This window comes from Pseudopipra pipra, chromosome Z, assembly GCF_036250125.1.
Source record: "Pseudopipra pipra isolate bDixPip1 chromosome Z, bDixPip1.hap1, whole genome shotgun sequence".
Taxonomy (NCBI): Eukaryota; Metazoa; Chordata; class Aves; order Passeriformes; family Pipridae; genus Pseudopipra; species Pseudopipra pipra.
Genome location: NC_087581.1, coordinates 72850699 through 72870027, shown reverse-complemented (window position 1 = coordinate 72870027; position 19329 = coordinate 72850699). Strand labels below are relative to the sequence as shown.

At 38.3% G+C, this 19329-nt stretch overlaps 1 protein-coding gene across 1 annotated transcript in view; it reads right to left on the bottom strand.

Annotated features, from left to right (window-relative positions):
* Positions 1–9064, bottom strand: part of CNTNAP4 (contactin associated protein family member 4) — a 199721-nt gene extending 190657 nt beyond the window's left edge. The window contains exon 1 of the mRNA XM_064642346.1: positions 8498–9064. Within this exon, the coding sequence (XP_064498416.1) occupies positions 8498–8594 (97 nt within the window). The 5' untranslated portion in view covers positions 8595–9064. The remainder of the gene's footprint in view (positions 1–8497) is intronic.
* Between the last annotated feature and the right edge of the window lie 10265 nt (positions 9065–19329).

The following is a 19329-nucleotide window of genomic DNA, read 5'->3' as shown; positions in this document are numbered from 1 at the left end:
CTTGTTCAAAACCTCTGCCCTAGGCCTTCCTTAAAATGAACTTGTTCTGTTTTCTCTCCTGTGAGGTTTATAGGTTATATGGCGTCTGAGTAATAATACTTTTTGTACCCTGTTTAACTGCATACTTTACGAGAGATTTTTTTTATTTGTTGTTGTTGTTGTTGTTATTTAGAATTTTCTTTAAAGGTATATTTTCACAATAATGCTGAACAGGTCAAGCAGATATAGATTGAGATTTTTGGTAGCAAATTTTACATGTAATCAGGAAGAAATATTAATAAAATCATATTTTTAGAAATAATTTAGGTTTTAAAAAACACTTTCTACTTAGATTTTAAAGTGCACAGAGAAACATCTGAAAAAGAGCGAGATCTTCTTCAGCTATTGGCTGGAAAAAAAAGAATGATATTAAGCAATGAATTCAAATATTCCAACATGCTGTTTCTAACCTACTTTTCCCCAAAGACCACATATGTAAATATTTAAATTGATAAAAGAATTTTATAGAAACAAACAGGCACAGTAACAGCAAGGAACAAGCAATAACTTATTCCTGAGCACAGCCCAATAACAAGATAGATTTAATAAAAAAGTTATTAGACCCATTACCCAGTGGGATAGAACTCCTAACCATATTTTTTCTCTATCCTTTGAGATTTAAAACCCTAGTTTTCTTCACTCCTCTATTAAGTGGGTATGATATTTAAACAATAACTCTGTTGCTGCTAATTTTAATCCACTTAAAATGAGGTTTCCAGGATTTCAATCACTTTTTGAATTATTGCACTGAAAATGTTCATTAAGTAAAATATAAACATTATAATTGTTACCTCCAAGTCCACACAACATTCTGCCTACCAAAAGTAGCAGACCAGTTTGTAGTAAGCACTTAAAAATTTCCTCTGAAAAGCAGAATAATTGGACACCAATCCTCCTCTGTGCTTCACAGATTTAATTTGAGATTACTGCCATAGGCTTCAATTGATGAAAGACAACCTATAGAATACTCCATTGAAAAGTGTTCATCTCCAATGGTATATATACCATATTATATATAGTATATATAAACATATGTATATACATATACAAACACAGGACATATAAGTAAGAATGATTAAATACACAGATACAAAACACTGCAGAGTTAAAATTTCAGTAAACTTCACTTAGTTGAACCCTAGCATTAGAGCTGCATTTTTTTTTACAAAAAAAAAATAATGCAAAACATTTTTGTCTTGACAGCATGTTGTGTCTCCTCTATGTTTTATGTTATTTCTCAAATTCAGAGAGGCAGCTTTTATTATAATGACATTTATATAATATATAGTTTACTGAGGCGCATATATCTCTTCTTCAATTTTTAGTTTAGAAGTCATGCATAGACCCTGACTGCTGAAATTACAAGTTATAACTTACAAGGAGATTCTATATCCAAGAACTACCAGATCAACCTACCAAAAGATTTAACAGCACAAAATACAAGCAACTGTAGAGAAACCTATAACAATCAATGTTATAACTATCTTTCCGCTTTTTCCTTCCTCTTCATGAAACAACTGAAAACCCAGAGGGAAAAGCAACTTGTGACTTTTCACTTCAGAAACATCTTAAATAAAGCTAATCTGTACTTCTGGAGTCACTGACAGACATGACTATTCTTGTACTTCTTATTTCTTTACCATTCTTAAAAAGTTGCCTGGATCGTTCTAGAAAGGAGAGTCCTTTGAATTAGTGATGGACCTCCCAGCTTCCACCTCTTGTTTTCACCATGTTAGCTGAGAGCCACTACCATGGAATAAGCATATTAAGGTACTGAGGAGCAGTTCCAATATTCCCACAAAACAGAGCTCTAATCCTGCGTGATGCTGCATCCTAAACTCTCAGAACTACAAATGGCACCAAAGCACAGGTGTATTTGGGGAGAAAAGAAAAGAAATATTTGAAAGACCTAATGCTTCTTGAGTATTTAAGTGTTCTTTGATTTGCTTGTTTGGAGTGGGGAGGCAGCAGGATTGAGAAGGGATGGGGGAGATATTTGACCCATTTTTTTCTCAGCAAAACTTCTTAGAAGCTATGAGATTGTGGTGGTTGAAGTTCTTTCAGAAGCTGAATCAGTAGAGAGAATACTAGCAAGCACGTCACATGAGATACTGTGCTGAGTTGAGCTGGGGTAGAGTTAATTTTCATCACAGTGGCTATGTTTTAGATTTGTACTGAACACAGGGTTTATACAGAGATGGTTTTGTTATTGCTCAGCAGGGCTTACACAGAGCCAAGGATTTTTCTGCTTTTGGTACTTCCAGTGCTGGCGAGGAGACTGTGGGTGCATGGGAAGATGGGAGGAGACCCAGCCAGGACAGGTGACCCAATCTGACCAAAGGGGTATTCCAGACCATGTGACATCATGTTTAGTAATAATAATAAATAATATAAACCTGGGGGAAGACAGAGGAAGGTGGGGACATTTGGAGTAATGATTTTTGCCTTCCCAAATCACCATCAGGTGTCATGGGGTCCTGCTCTCCCAGAGATGGTTGAACACCTGCCTGCCCATGGAAAGCAGTGAGTGAATTCCTTGTTTTGCTTTGCTTGCGTGCAAAGCTTTTGCTCTTCCTATTCACAGAATCCCGGAATATTCTGAGTTGGAAGGGACTCACAAGGATCATCAAGTCCAACTCTTCTCACTCACAAGTTGTCTAGCTCTCACCCTTCCAATTCTCTCCCTGATCCTGCTGTTTGGGGAGTGACTGGCTGCTCAGTGCTTGATTGATGCCTGGGGTTAAGCACCAACAGTCCTCTAAATGTGTGACAAACTATTTGCTTGGGGTTTTTTTTCCTACTGCAATGAAGAAATATTCAGAAAAAATACTAAACTCGAGCACATATACAACAAAGAGAAGCATGCATGATTTTGAGAGACGTAGGCAATTGGATACATCAGCTTAGCTAAACGTTGTCTTTCTTGTGAATGAATGTAGATGTATGTTTACATCTACTTATTACATAAGAAAGAAAGCAGAATGGCCATGACTGAAGATGTGAAGAAGTTCTTTCATCTGGAACTTCTGACTGGTGTCTAACTAAAATACAGTACATCCTACAGCATACTCCTGGAAAAGCTGCAGCCAGGCTTGGGCAGGAACACTCTGTGCTGGGTTAGGAACTGGCTGGAGGGCCAGGCCCAGAGAGTGGTGGGGATGGAGCTGCATCCAGTTGGGATCCGGTCACCAGTGGTGTCCCCAGGGATCAGTGTTGGGCCCAGTCCTGTTTAATGTCTTTACTGATGATTTAGATGAGGGGATTGAGTCCATCAGCAAATTTGCAGATGACACCAAGCTGGGGGGGAGTGTGGATCAGCTGGAGGGCAGGAGGGCTCTGCAGAGGGACCTGGACAGGCTGGATCCATGGGCTGATTCCAAGGGGATGAGGTTCAACCAGGCCAAGGGCCGGGTCCTGCCCTTTGGCCACAACAACCCCCGGCAGCCCCACGGGCTGGGACAGAGTGGCTGGAGAGCAGCCAGGCAGGAAGGGAGCTGGGAGTGGGGATGGACAGGGAGCTGAACAGGAGCCAGAGTGTGCCCAGGGGGACAAGAGGGCCAATGGATCCTGGCCTGGCTCAGGAACAGTGTGGCCAACAGGGCCAAGGAAGTGATTCTTGCCCTGGACTCAGCGCTGGTGAGGCCACCCCTGGAGTGCTGTGTCCAGTTCTGGGCCCTCAGCTCAGGAAGGACATGGAGGGGCTGGAGCAGGTCCAGAGGAGAGCAACAAGGCTGGGGAAGGGACTGGAGCACAAGTGCTGTGAGGAGAGGCTGAGGGAGCTGGGGGGGCTCAGCCTGGAGAAGAGGAGGCTCAGGGGAGACCTCCTCACTCTCTGCAACTCCCTGACAGGAGGGGGGAGCCGGGGGGGGTTGGTCTCTTTTCCCAGGCAACTCTCAGCAAGACAAGAGGGCTGGGTCTGCAGCTGTGCCAGGGGAGGTTTAGGCTGGATATTAGGAAGAATTTCTTTCCAGAGAGGGTAATGAGACATTGGAATGGGCTGCCCAGGGAAGGGGTGGATTCTCCATCCCTGGAGGTGTTTAAGGTGAGACTGGATGTGGCATCAGTGCCATGGGCTGGGAACCACAGTGGGGTTGGATCAAGGGTTGGACTTGATGATCTCGGAGGTCCCTTCCAACCCAGCTGATTCTATGATTCTATGACTCTATGATTCTAACATATGAAGCAAATGTTATTAATAGCACTTACAACATATTTTACATATAACATACTGCATTTTATTCCTATGGTTGAGTCTGTCCTACTTTGAGGTGTCATTATTTGTCTGTCACTCTTCTTCAGTCATGATGAAGTTTCCTCTATCCATCCTGAGCTCAGGGACAAGTGTGTTCATGGGAATTTGAAAGCCTAGAGCAATGGGATGTAAATTGTTGATTATACTCAGTGTAATCAACCCAAGGCCTTTCTGTGAATTCTAAACCTTGAAAGACTGAAAAAAATATTTTTGATAGTTTTTTCTCTTAGTGTTAGTTTAGATTTGATGTTGATACAAGCTTTTGATGTTACTGTACTAAAACCATGCCAAATATACTAGAGATGTCTGTAATGTTTTATTCATGGAAATAATTGCCCAGGGATGGCCTGATCTCTGATGAGGTCTCCATTACTATCTCATAGTAGAGATAGATAATAATAAACAGAAGATAAATATTAATGAAGCTAAAATAAAATTGAAGAAATGTCTACTTTCTCCTTCCCTACAGTTCACATCAATCAAGGACTAATGGTAAAAGAACAACATCTTAAATTAAATTGGTTTTGATAAACAACACTTTAGTATATTTTTAATGCAATTCCATAAAGTTGCCAGTTAGTCTACGGAACTGTTTGGTACCCATGATTAACATCAAAATGATATTAATTTCTAAATTAAGATACAGTATTTTCCTTGTAGCAAGTAATCCCTTCCCTACGGATACTACATGTACAGTGACTTGCATCTCATAGTATAATCAATATATGTATTCACTCAGTCCTCTATCTGAAAACCTTCATTAATAGTCATTCACTGTCAGGTTTAGAGAGGTACTCTATTCTAGCATTAGCAAGAAATCCCTGACATTTAGAAATAATATCAACTGTAGTCGTAGTAGAAATAAAAATAAACACACATTTATAAAAATTGTGATTATCATAATACATATATCAAAATGTGAAAAAATAAAAGTTTCTGTGAAACTGGAGAGTTTTAACACAAAGAAGTAGGTATGAAGAGGTGAGAATTTGCATGGAAAGTCCCTAATTTGTTCTCTTTATTTCCATTCACTGTCAAAATTAACCTTAATAATTTTTGGTCACAATTGAGTTGATGTGTATAGAGGGTTTAATTACATTTTGTGCAACACTTCAGTTTTAGAGAGTTTTTAAAAAAATACTGCACCTATTGGAGTACCAATTTCTGGCAGGTTTTCAAGGGATGATTTAGTAACTTGCTGATTTACAGCTGTAGAGCCAGTTCCCAATAAAATAAAAATGTTTCATAGCTCCAGTGGAAAAAAAAACTTACAGCAGTACTTGCTTTAATACTTCATTTAAAACTCACACTTGACCTTATACACTTAGTGCACTTCAAACTTCTTTCAACTGCTTTGGAAGTGCAATTCTTTGGGAGGAAGAAAGCATAGGAAACCACTAAGCAGCACTACTGTAAAACTTTTAAAATATTTGAGTTTTCAGCACCAATTATTGCCTCTTTTGGTTGAAAGTGTCACTGTTAATTTTCAAGGCAAGCAAACAAACCCAAAAATAAGACCCTAGAAATTAACTTGCATATTCTAGACGACAGGGTCTGCTACCTCCAGACAATTTAAGAAATTCAAAATCATTTTACTCAAAAGAGGAACACCGTGGTTCTTTTAAAACAAGAATAATTCCGAACACGTAAGTTTTTGATCCAAGAAATGTTCTTTATACAACTGACCTCGTAACACTAGCATTGACACTTCAAGGTGAAGTGTAAAGGTCTTTACTTTGGTCTTTTCCTACTGGCAGCTGGCCTGAAGGACAAAGAAAAAACTTAGGTGTTCAGGATCTGAGACTACAGAAAGACCCATAAAATTAAAAGAAAAGAAACAGATTAGTATAGAGGAAAACTTAAAAACCTTATTTTCTATTTTCTTTGATGGTTGGCAGCCTACTGGACAATCTAGCCATCAGAATTCATGCAAGGAAATGAAGCTTTACCTCTTTTGGTAAACATGTTTAAATGCTCTAATGCCAATAGTAAAACCACCTATTGAGAAGGATTTCAATTCCTGTTTAACATCTCAAGAAGAAAGGAGTAAAATAAGTTCAAATGGGTAGATAATGGCTCCAGTATGGATCTACTGGAATCAGTAATTATGAAAAACCTTTTCTCCTGAGGTAGTTTTATGAATCCTAACACACTGGCAAATTTTATACCGTGATACTTGAGATGGAAACTGTCACTTCCAAAATAAACTAACTCTTCTACAGAAATGTTCACTTCAAAAATAATATATAAGGGGATCTTTTTTCCCCCAGATTAGATATTGAAAATGAATAATATACATTAGACTGGCCAAGTTCTCTTCATATGTTAATGCTCAGTCCTTAAGTTAAATAATTTAATTTATTCTTCCCACAAAAAGTTTCCTTGCCTGTAGCATGGGTGAGAGTTCTTATATATTCAGATCAGATGAATGTTTTGTCATAGGAGCTAAGACTTATTCCTAAATAAAAACACTATGCATTTCTAAATATTAGTATATATGTGAAAAAAAATCTGTCCATTCAATTCAACCATTTGATACTGGAATTGATTTTGGCCTGGTTTTGACACGTATTGAGAAAGCCAGTAGCAGATGTATTTCATACTTGATTTGTTTTATCCTTCAGAATCCTGCTTTGGAAAGCTTCAGCCTCTTCCTCGAACCTTGCTTCCTAAATTGTAAGAGTGACCTCTAGTGCTTTACAGCTCTGCTGTGTGATGCAAGTCTTTTTTTGCAATGGTTTTAATATGCCTCCCCGTAAGCAACTGATTTAGTTTTGTGCATAGTGCCAAATGCTATTAATGTGCAATTCAATTATCATGGTCTTGTGAAAATGGATGTATTCATAAACCGTACAATGCAGAATGATGAAGAGAATTAAAGCTGTGACTGGATTGCAGCAGAGTGTTTAACAAGAGGAACTTAGTATTCATGTTTAGGGCTACACTATGCTCTTGAGTATCAAATGAGATATCATTACTGAATGACAGCACAAGATCATTTTGGTGCTGCAATGTGAGTGTCTGGCTCATGGGAGCATGTTTAGTTTACAAACCATCCATATGCAAAACCCTAGGCTAGGGATCCATGGAGCACTCCAAACTTCTCTGCCATTGCTCAAATGTTTCCAGGGAGCTATCTCTTGCCACTGGGCTGTAAGGTTATTCCTGAACATTCCTCCTTGCTTTGGCATGCACTTTCTTCCCACAGAAGCATTGCTCCTGCCCTCCCCATTCCTGTGATGCACAACCAGTGCCTTAACAGGAAGGGCAGAAAATATGTTCAGTTCAGGTTATGAGCATTTGGCATTTAGGCTACTGTACTACCACAGAACACAAAATGAAATCCTTCAGCTTGTTCAACCTGAATCAAATGGAACAAGAATAACTGAGATCTATTACTGAATTATAAAAGCCCTGAAAATTAGTTGCTTAGTAAGTAAGTTTTTAATTTTCTTTTTTTTTAATTTAAAGATAATTAATCTAATTTAGCACTGATTTAGCACTGAAAGCAGGCATTTTCAGATACATATATAATTTGCCTCCTAGGGAGCAGACTGCCTTTAAAACTGTAATCACTATCTTTATTTTGTGATACCACCCTACTGGCTAACTCACTTAAAAAAAAAAAAAAACCACAACTTTCTGCTGTAACAGTTAGCATTCTCCTCTTTATTCATGCATGAACAATACTCCCTAAATGATGAATGCAGAGACCTTAAACTCTTGCTGTCCACATTTTTCCTTGTTGTATTTCTACTGCTTTTGAACTGCACTGTGATTGCCATTAAAGTTGAGTGACAGCTTAATTCAGAAGATGCGGATACCGGCTTTCAAAATTTTCAATTGCTAAAAACCAAGCTGAAACACTACACAATAGAAGTCTGCCAGTAATTTCCATGTAAGACACAATTCCTCGGAAAATGCTGCACTTAGAAAACAAAAATGAAAATGGGGCTGAACATGCATCCCTCAGTAAAATGCTGCTTTCAGACACTCTGTGAGCTTTATAAACAATATTCTGTACATAGACTCATGACAAAAATCTATAGAAGGATTTTCGAACATTTTCAGGCTGTCAGCCTGCTGTCATGATTTCAGAGCATAAACACCTGTCTCAAAAATAATATTTACTCTTAATGCAAATAAAATACCCCAGAAGTTTTCAAAACACTCCGGATTGAGTTTTAAATCATATGCAATACTCACATTTATTCCCTGCCAGTGCCATGTGCCGGTGATGAACAGACAGGAGAAACAGCAGCTTCAAGAAGATTTCAGTGACAGAATCCATGTTCACGTTCATTGAGGTACCCAAAAGAATCAGAGTATTCGGAAACAGCTGCTCTGTACTTCAGTGCTGCTCCTGCCTCTTCCCGCTGCCTCTCTCTGCCTCTTCTCGCAGCGCTTCCCAGGGGCCAGCACCGCCTCAGCCCGACGCGCTCCGCATCCCCCGCACACGCTCGCAACACCTCCGGACCTGCCCCCCTCCCGCAGCGGCGGTCCCCGGGGAGGGCAGCGAGAAAACCTCTCCTCCGGTGTGTCACGGGAGCACTCGGGCTGCGCTGCCCGGCTCCGCACACGGCTCCCGGCGGGAGCTGCACACCCCTGGCGGAGGCAGCCGGGAATCGCGGGGCTACAGACAATGAGGCAGCGCTGCCCCCCGGCCCCTGCCCTTCCCCTGCTGCTGGGCGGGCGGCGGGAGCATCCGCTGTGCCTGCTGCCCTTCCTCCTCCCGCTTATCTCGCAGCCGGGTTTTTTTTTTTTTTTTACACTTTCAGCCGCAAAAGCGTCACAAGTTGTGCTCGCTCTCTCGGAGGAGGAGGAGGAAAGCGTTTTTGCCTGTAGTGGAGAACCTGAGCCTGCGACTGAAATGAGCAGCCTGCCTTCACTTGCGAAGTGAGCGCAGGACTTGATCAGCTGCCCCTCAGGGGAAGGCACCGTCAGTGTCCCTGGTGGGCTTTACTGCTGCTAATACCGTCATTAAAGAACTACATTCTCAGCTTATAGGAGTACCTACAATATAAACATATGATCGCACGTAGCTTTCCCAAAATACTTTAACCCCCAAATACCCACTTACAACATTTTGCTTTCCATACTTTCACAGAGCAGGAGCTGCTTTTAAACCGTCCTAATGTTTCTCTTTGGGTTCCACTGGTAAACAGCTTCATTTGGGAAAGAGCTTCAGAAGAATTTTAAATCATTGTATTTAAACTATATCTTAAAAGTGTGTGGGTTTGTTTGGTTGGTTGGTTGGTTGGGTTTTGGTTGATTGGCTGGGTTTTGTTTCATTGTTGTTGGGGTTTTTTTAATTATTTTTGCAAAACAAGCTAAATGACTATGTTAACTGCAGAAAAGTTATTTCTCAAATATGAGAAACAAACTGTCTATTAGCAAACTTTAGACTAATGAAGGCAAAGGCTGCATTAAAGGGCCACATCAATGGCTCCATCGCTGCTCCTTCTGCAGTGCTTACACTGTATGGACTGCCTATATTTTGGAACAATTTACTATGACATGCACAAAAAAGGACACACCTAGTTACTGTGAGTGCATAAACAGCAGACTTAGCAATTCTAGATGCAGCCCAGTAGTTCAGACTTTGTCTTACCACTTTATGTGAACTGTCCAGCAGCCCCAATATACAAACAGGGTTTTCCATCCAACAGGACACTGGTATCTGTGAGTCAGACAGTAGACATCATGTTGCTGAGGGTCTCTCTTGCATTTTTCAGAGTCTATGGAATTTTCTGCAGGTTGACATGTAGAACTGTTTGGTGTCATGAATAACTGTGGGATAGAGATGAAATGCTAATTAAGCTCCAGAAGCTTCTGAACTTTAGTTGTTTATTTAAATCATCTTCCTTGGCCCTTGAAGAATGCTCTTATTCAACCACAGAAGGAAGAGTAAGATGTGTTTTGGTTTCATGCAACCTCAGCTGGACTAAGTTGTGTTACAAAAATGTATCCAAGGCTCAGCGAAAACAACTAAAATAAAAATACTAAAAAGTATTTTGAAAGGTGATTAATGCAGGTTTTTGTTACACTCTTTTAAAAACAGCAAATCAGCATGATTAAGATAAAAAAGGCCTATTTCTAAACTTTTATACTGGGCAGAAAATTTCAGGGGAAGTTAATAATCTATTATGCAGCCAGTCTTCCACTTCTCCATGTCAACTTTTATTTGAATAAAAATACATGGAGAAACTGTATTAAAAATTATGTGGATCATAACCCGCCTTCTAGCTCTCCTAAATCATCCTTTAAATTCCAAATGCTGTTTCCAGATTTTAGTACAACCATAGAGTCACTTGGCCATAAGTTGGATTTCTTTGTTATATAGTTCCTTGAGTTAATATTGACCTTCCAACTAAATTAATGTGAGCATAAAAATGTTCCTTGTGCTGCATCCCATCTCTAAAGAATATCCCATGAGATGGTCCTTGACTCTGCAGCTAGACAAAATTTCATGCTTAAAAATAGGACAAATATCACATAAAATCTCGGCAAGGACTTTCAATGTAATGATGTTCTTTAGGATTAGCTCCAAGATCCCCAGGGCTTTGAATTAGGAAGAATTATTATTCTGGTAATGCAATGCAAATTCAGTAAAAAGGCCAGTGCCCTTGTGGGTAAATATTTGTCTTATAAAATAGCTTACAGTCACCAAAATGGAACATCTAACAAAGAAAGGTCATAGGGTTTGGTTTGGGTTTTTTTTTGGCTGAATTGCATGCAAATATATACATGGATATAATGTACTTTTTTAGTTATGGAAAAGCCAGTCTTAGAACTAAATAATATGCTGAAATGTGTATATGTGTTGCTTTTTAAACAGAGAGAATTACAGAAGTCTATACAGTCCATCTCTGGAATATCAAGATAATAGTCTAATTTATCCCAGGATGAATTTTTAGTATCTAGAAAGGTCATAAAATAGCATAGCCTGACTCACCCAGAATATTGCAACCTCATCTCTGCTTTTGCATCATATCTCCCTCCTGCATCCATGAAATGTTTTTGCTCACATAATCTTAAAGGTTTTTACTCACATAATCTTATCTCTCTATTCCAGCATCTCATTTCCCATTTTTCTTCCATACGGTGTCCAGGTTTGTCACCAACTTCTGGGCTCCTCTTTGTGGAGGAGCATGGACAAGCCTTTCCCATTTTTACAAGCCTCTTTGCCAATTGTTATTTTTTTGTATCCCTCACTCTTGCAGTGCTTTGTTTTCCTTCTCATATCTTGCTTTCGAAATTTCCCCTGCATGCCAAAAAGCCTATTAATTTTATTTGTATTTGAATTGTAACATTTTATCCATTTGATTTGATAAAGGATTTTTCCCAGTAGGTCTTCATATATGTATTATTAGAAAGACTGCAAGTTCCCCAGAACAACAACTATGTTGTGTTATAAATTAATCCTCACAGCTGACACACCTGAAAAGTTTAGTTGTACAAAACTTCAGTCATTTGATTTGGGTACTGCCAACCTTTTTCTTAGCAGACTAAAACTAATAGAAATTGTTCCTCCTCAAAATTATTCTCACTGTGACTTTTCGTATATAAAGAACAATTTTAAATTCATGCTAACCATACTCCTGGTACTATTGTGATCTGCTTTTTTAATTGTAAACCAATTCAAAAAGAAGATAAAGACAAAAGACAGTTATAATCTATGAGCTGGGGAATGCACTTTCTTTTGCCTCTGGTAGAAAGTGAGCTTTACAAGAGAACAACTGTTTTCAGTGTATCATCATTATTCACTACACATTATTTGATGAAAGCAAAAGTCATAATTGAATATTTGCTTGCAAAGCACAAAAATAGAAGTATGCAAAGTCAACAGCATCCATACTGGCTGACTGAAAATATTGACTTTAATCCTTCCCACTAAATTCCTCCTTCCCACAAAGTCCTCAGAAGCCATCAACCAAACTAGAAATTAGCTATTCCCTTACTACCTTCTGCACCTAACCTCTGACTAGCTCAGCACCATCAAGCCAACCCTTCCTATCCAACCAGCTGTGACACTGGGTCGTTTTTTCAGGGGACTTAGAAAGAGGGAAACCTTTTAAACCTTCCTGTTGTTCTTTCCCAGTTAGTTTCTTTGGTCCCCTCCTCTGCCTCATGGCCCCGGTTAACCCTCCTTCCACTGCCACCTGCTGCAGTTTTATTGGTATTACAGGTTTCTCTTTACAGTATCTGTCATGTAACGCAGCTGGAGAATGTGTCTTTTTAATGCAAACCGAACTCTTTCAGGATCATGTAAAATCTGCTTCCCAGCACTGTGAGCAACCCTGAAGAAAAACACTGCTGTAATTGTCTGCAGAGGACTGCAGAGAGCAGAAATGCACAAATATAAATCAAAAATAAATTAACAGAGCCACATACATAGTGCCAGGTACACTAATAATGATACTTGTGAAGTTTTAAAAGCCCTTTTTTTAAAAAAAAAAAAATCATATCCACTTAATACTGCTCCACGGGTTTTTTTTTTTAGTCACAGATCTCTGTAACAGGAAAAACAAAGTAGTGTAACTACTAGTTTAACAGTGTTTTTTGGTTCGTTGGGGGTTTTTTGTTAATTTTTGGGTCTGGGGTTTTTTATTTGTTGGTTTGTTTTGTTTGGTTTGCTTTCCTTTGTTTTGATTTTGGGTTTTTTTCTTTGCTTTGGTTTTTGTTTTTGGTTTTTTTCCACTAGGGTCAAGATAGTACAGTTTGCCTTCTTATTGCAAAGCTGCAAATTTCCATCCAGGTTTTATTGTTGAAAGGAGAGGGAGTGGAAGCCATCTGTGTGTGGCTCATTTTACCATTTATTGTAGTTACATATGACTTCACTAGGGATTTTAAACCTTTTTTGTTTTTTTCTCAGATGAGACACATGAGACGGAGGAAAAAAACCAGAGCAGATATGGCTCTATGCAGCTACAGAAGAATTCATGCCTTTAACACTGTTGTAAATCTGGGTTTAAAGGTTGGAACAAGATGTGTGGCTGTGCAGTTTATCTGCTGCTGCTGTCTGACCATTCAGGTTTTTCACCTGAAAGGATGCCCATGAAAATCCTGGGGAAAACTTTTTTTTTTGAGGTTTTGTAAAGAAAATTCCTCTCAGCCCTCGTGAATCTTCTCATTTCACTGTTAAGAGTTTTATTGTTTTCCTTAGTAAACACTCTGTGTATTGTGGCTCCCAACACAGGAAACCACAATCTCAATACAGGGCACTGGAAAATGAATTAATGCATAGAATCATAGAATCATTAAGGCTGGAAAAGACCTCTAAAATCATTGAGTCCAACCATTAACATCTTTATCCTTATATCATATCCACAAGTGCCATGTCCACACATCCTCTGAAAAATTCCAGGGATGGTCAATCCATCATTTCCCTTTGGAAGGCAGTTCCAATGCTTGACCACCATTGGAGTGATGAAAATTTTCCTAATATCCAGTCTAGCCCTTCCCTAGCACAACTTGAGGTTGTTTCCTCTCATCCTATCACTTATTATCTGGGAGAAGGGGCTGACCCCCACCTTGCTGCAACCTCCCTTCAGGTGGCTGTAGAGAGCCATAAGGCTTCAAATATTCTCATAAACATGAAATATTTAATATTAATAATTGTAATAGCAATTGTAATAACAACAATGTCAGTATGAGTATTTTTCACGTCTCACACGGGTAATTTGTAAAAGGATAACATACAAAGCAATTCGTAGAAATAAATGAATCAATAACAAAGCATTAAAACAACATTAAAGGATTTGGTATCAAGGTGCTTTGGTGGTTTTGCTCCATGTCTTGATGGAGAAAATATTTAAAGACATAGAAATTGAAAGTGGACTGAAGTTGTAAAATACAACATGGATTTAGCAAAGGCAGATCATAGTACACTAAACTGGTAGCTCTTTTTGATATCTGATTCCTTCCTAAAGGAAAGAAATACAGATTCTTGACAGTGGATGCATATGACTATGATATAGTTATGATGTTTCTGTGATAATGTAAAAATGATGGAGTATAGCAAAGCATATGTGCAATGAATAAGGGGAGACAGTAATGGAAGGTGAAAAAATAGATAATTTAAGTACAAGCCTTGCTTAATGTATTAATTTATATAATTTATTCTATTTGCTGTGCAAATAGAAGGAACAAGCCTGTGGGGCTTATGATTTGGAAGATGTTTAGGAAAATACAGTCAGTGTAGGAAAGGCCAACAGGATCACACAGATAAAATAAAAGTTAAAAAATATTCAGTAGTAAAATATGCAAGAATGTGCTTTATCTAAGGCTGATATTGGTGACACCAGCTGTAAGTTAGTTCTTTAGCTGGAAGCACAGAATCCTAGGTGAATCAGCCAGCTGTGAGCTGAATATAAGCTTTCAGTGTGCTTGAGCCACGCACACACACACACAAAAAGATAACGTGAACCAGCAAGGTATCTGAATTGGGAATGGAGTGAGAGCCAATGGGTCTGAGAAGAAATGAAGAAAGGACCCAGAGAATCCCTGTCCCTGTTTCTGTACTGTTGTGCTGGTGTTTAGAAATATGGATTTGAAAATCTCCAGGGGTGATAAAGAGCCAAGAAACCATGATCCACACCCTGGATTGTGACTCCAAACGTCAGGTGTTCTGCAAATCTTTTCACATAATGGAATAACTCTTGCCTCATTTGCCAAAGGAGACAATTAAATCTTGCAAAGATTGAATTCAGTGTGATGTACGTTCCTTCAAACAGGAACAGACCATTAAGATTATTCCCGTACTTTAGTGCTTCATGAAGACTGACTTAGGTTGTTGCTTGCTGAGTGTTTGGGTTGGTGCAGTTCTCACTCACAGCTAACATTCTCTGGGCATCATCTAGGGAGCTCCCTGGCTGAAATCTGGAGATTTCAGGCACCTGAAAGTCAGTGTGAAGCTGCTTCCCATCACCATGCCCAAGGATATGCCTACAAAGACACATGCAAATAAGGCTACAAAGCACCCAGCCCGGAGCTATCTTGTGTCTGTCTACTCAGTGTATGAAAAATGTAACTCAGGTCTGTATTTACCTGTTTAAGAAGGTATTGCCAGGTTTTGTATATCAAGCTTAGATTTCATTGTCAAGAAAGCAAGAGTCATGAAACTATGATTCCATAATGAGCCTGGGTTTGTTTCTCTATGCAAATGACAACTCTTCTTGAAGTAGGAATATACTCACCTTGAAGCAGGAATATTAGGAAGGTAAACTTGAGTGAGTTGTTTATGTAAAATTTTTTTTGACTGTATGAAAAAAAATTCAGCACTAGAGACTTTAATTTTATGTAATTATTTCATGTTCCAAATCTATCAATTCAGTGGAAAGCAGACAAGCGTTCAGTTGTTATACAACTTACACAAGCCTGATTTCCACAATGTTTGAGAAAAAGGCATGTAATATGTCTTCTCTATCTTAATTTGTGTGAAATTGTTCATTTGATGACAGAATTGGGATACAAACCTGGTGTTTTGTTGAAGCCATGTGTAACAGAGAGATAATATGAAAGAAGAAAGGCAGCAAACAGGCTTCTGCAAGTTGAACAAGGTCAAAAATGCGGGAGTCAGCTTTTTCAAAAATGTGACTGTCTCTACACAGAGTGGGCAGGTCTCACCTGCATTGTCAGCAGTAAGGGTGAGCTGCAAATAGCCAATGTTTCATTGATCTGGACTGCCTTTTACAAACCAGGGTCAGACTCTACATACTGCAGGTTAACTGTTGTTGACATTGTTCAGTGTGTTGAAACATATGTACAATTCTCTGAAGGGAAATAATTTCATTCCTTTTTTTTTTTTTTTTTTTTTTTTTTTTTTTTTTTTTTTTTTTTTTTGGTGTGTGTTTGTTTTGTTGATTTTTGTTTGGGTTTTTTGGTGTTTTTGTTGGTTTGGTTTTTTTTTTTTATTTTTATTTAGGTTTTATTTTGCAGGCATCAGGAAAAGGGAAAATCGAAAATCACTTCGTTTGTTCTTAGTTCCCTTTCCTTTGTTAAATGCCTGTGGGGATTATGTGCAAGAGTATCCAGCCCGAATATGTAGATTTACTTATATATAGTTTAGTAATATAAACACATGATACTGTGAGCAACTCTTAATATACCACTGCCTAGCTGGTAAATATGATCATGATCACTTCAAGGAGCAGGATTGCTTTGGAGGTTTGTTTCAGGTAGGTAGTCTTCTTTTTTCATTGTGAAAGCAGATACTGAAAGGGAGAGACATTTGGGATATGAGCAGTGACAGGAAGATTAGTAACCACATGAGGAGTTCTCCCCATCCATATCAAGGAACAATCGAGCTCTTGCAAAGGCTGTTTCATTCTGAATGTAAAATGAGCAATTGTCTCGTGTGATTCTCTTTTATAGAAAACTAAAAAGAAATAAAAATCTTCTTGTATTTTTTTTATTATTACAGACATGACTGGACAAATTCACTCACTCATTTAGGCTGCCACTTTTGCTGAATATTGCATTAAGAACCCAGACCAGCTCTTGTCTGAGGATGAGAAATCCTTGGGAATTATGTTTTTCTATATTTGATCTCTAGGGAAGTCTCATGAGATAGAGCATCTCAAAGTCCTGGGATGACAGACAAGATGCTAATGAATCAGAAGTGCCTACCAGCTTTTCCCAGATATTACTCCATGCTTTTTCCACTTACTGTCAGCAAGACTTTTCCCTCAAGATTAGCAAAACAGACAAAGTCAGTAACCAGTTGTTTTAATACACAGTGTCATGTAGCACTGCCTTGCTTGTTCCTGTGCTCACTGTTTAGCCTCTGCACGCTCATCTTTCTCCTCATTCTGAAGGCAGGACTTACTTTAAATATAAATAGCTCATGCTATGCTGCCACTGCAGTTTGCTTAAAGCAGCACTAAGTTCTGAGCCCAAACACTGGTGTGTTTTAAAGCAAGTACTAACACTCAACCAGGACTACAGCAGCAGACCATCCACTAAATCTTACTCATTGCAGAGGGGTGGATGTCTTGAAAGGAATGCTGCAGAAGCCAGACATTTGTATCTTTGCAATAGGAATCAAGATTCTCTTCAGATCCCCACACTTGATGCAATTACAGGGAAGCTTATGTTCTTTAGGCTTTCCATTTTGCCATTTATCCCTCCTGAAACAGTAGATAATGCCCTGGGTTTTCCACAAATCAAGGTTTAATATTGATCTTTCTCTGTGCCTTTCCCATAGAAGAGAATGATTTGTCTGTAATATAACCTTGATTGAGCTGTGCATGGCCCTGCTAATATCAGCAATACTTCTAGTGCAGTTAAAAACTAAAGACAGTTAGGAAATTTAGATTTTATGGACATATAGAAGAACATAAGCAAATAACAGACAGACTGATAAGTGTAAACATTAATTTTTTGATGTTGGAAAGAAATGGAAGAGAATCCTACAAGTCAGGTAAAATTTTAGACCTATTTATCATAATTTCAGGAGTACACATTAGAGAAGACTGGACATAAGTTCCTGAGACAAAAAAAAAAAAAAAAAAAAAAAAAGAAAAAAAAAGAAATACAGGAAAAAGGTAACAATTTCAGATTTACTCCTATTTACTCCTAACTTTACATCACTAGAGAGACTCTGCACAGTATGTCTGTCACTGCCTTCTGCAAAACCTACTTCAATTAAAGTGAACAGAAAGAGGTCTTATACTCCTATACTCTCTTTAGTCCCCAGTCCTGTTTTTGTTACATATAGAAACAGCAACACAGTGAAAGCCATCTATATTTCTTCAACTGGAAATTTCTTCTTCTGAAACCTCTTTAAAAACTTTTAACACATAGAACAGGGTGAAGTCAGCATCTGACTTATGTGTACCTTCAGTATCTGATAAAAAAGGACAGTGCTTTTTACTTTTATAAAGTCCTGAGTAAAAAAATGTAAACAGAAGACTGAATAAAATTATAACCAGGGTTGTATACTGACAGATCTGCTTATTCATTTGTATGTTGTACATGGTCAGACATTAATCTCATATATGTCATGTTCAATATGTTTTATAGTTGTTCTTTTGCTTTTCTGTGCTTTAATAATAGGGAAGAAACAAATTAAGTATTCAACTGGCTTTGCTGTATTTTAGAGTGCAACTTCATCACACACTTTCTGAATGCAAATGATGCTAAGCTTTTTATTTCTTATATAAACTATATGGGAAATAGGGATAGTTAAAACCTGGGACTTTATATTGAGACAGACTAATGAGCTCTCACTGATTTATAACTCCATATGAATAACACTTACTCTCTTTGCAATTAATGTGCAGATAGAATAGAGCTAGTTGATAATTAATGATACCTTTATATGGACCTGGTTCCAAAATTCCCCATGAAGTGATATTTCAAGGATGTATTAATTTTTGCCTCACATGATTTAAGTTTCCAAACTTCAGAATATTTGCAAACAACAAAATCAATAAAAATGGTCTTTCTTTATCTGTGCACAGGGCTATACTTCCAGTGTTTCAGTCTCAGTCACAAAGGTATCCATGGAAGTTTGATGAAACCAGAAAGCTGAGACTTTGAAAGCACAACCTTTTAATGTAGATTAACATCTTCAGAAGAGGCGAATATGATTTTATTTCTGTCACCATGTATTACATTTAATTATTAGTAGTATTGGATCTCAAGAATTCTTGCTAGATTCTTGATATTTTGACTAACTGAAAATAACTAACTTCATCTTGATATTGGCTTCAAATGTAATTTTTCAGCCTTTGGAAACTTGTTAACTGAAAATTTCAGTCATCTTTAATAAGAGAGGAAGTATTAGACCAATAATTTTGGCACTAGTCTAATACAGGCTATTGAATATTCGTTGTTGGCAGAGCTTTCCTGAGCAAGTCTGAGCCATTTGAGGCAAGATCAAAAGGAAAAGTATCAAAGAGTAATGAGTCAGGTGTTGCATCCCAAAATTGCAGAGCCACCCACTAGTCCTGAAATCACTTTTATACTCTCCAAACTGTATCTGTCTTCCTGTGTTGAGCAGCAAAGTGCCCTTCTCTGGCCAAGCTCCAGAA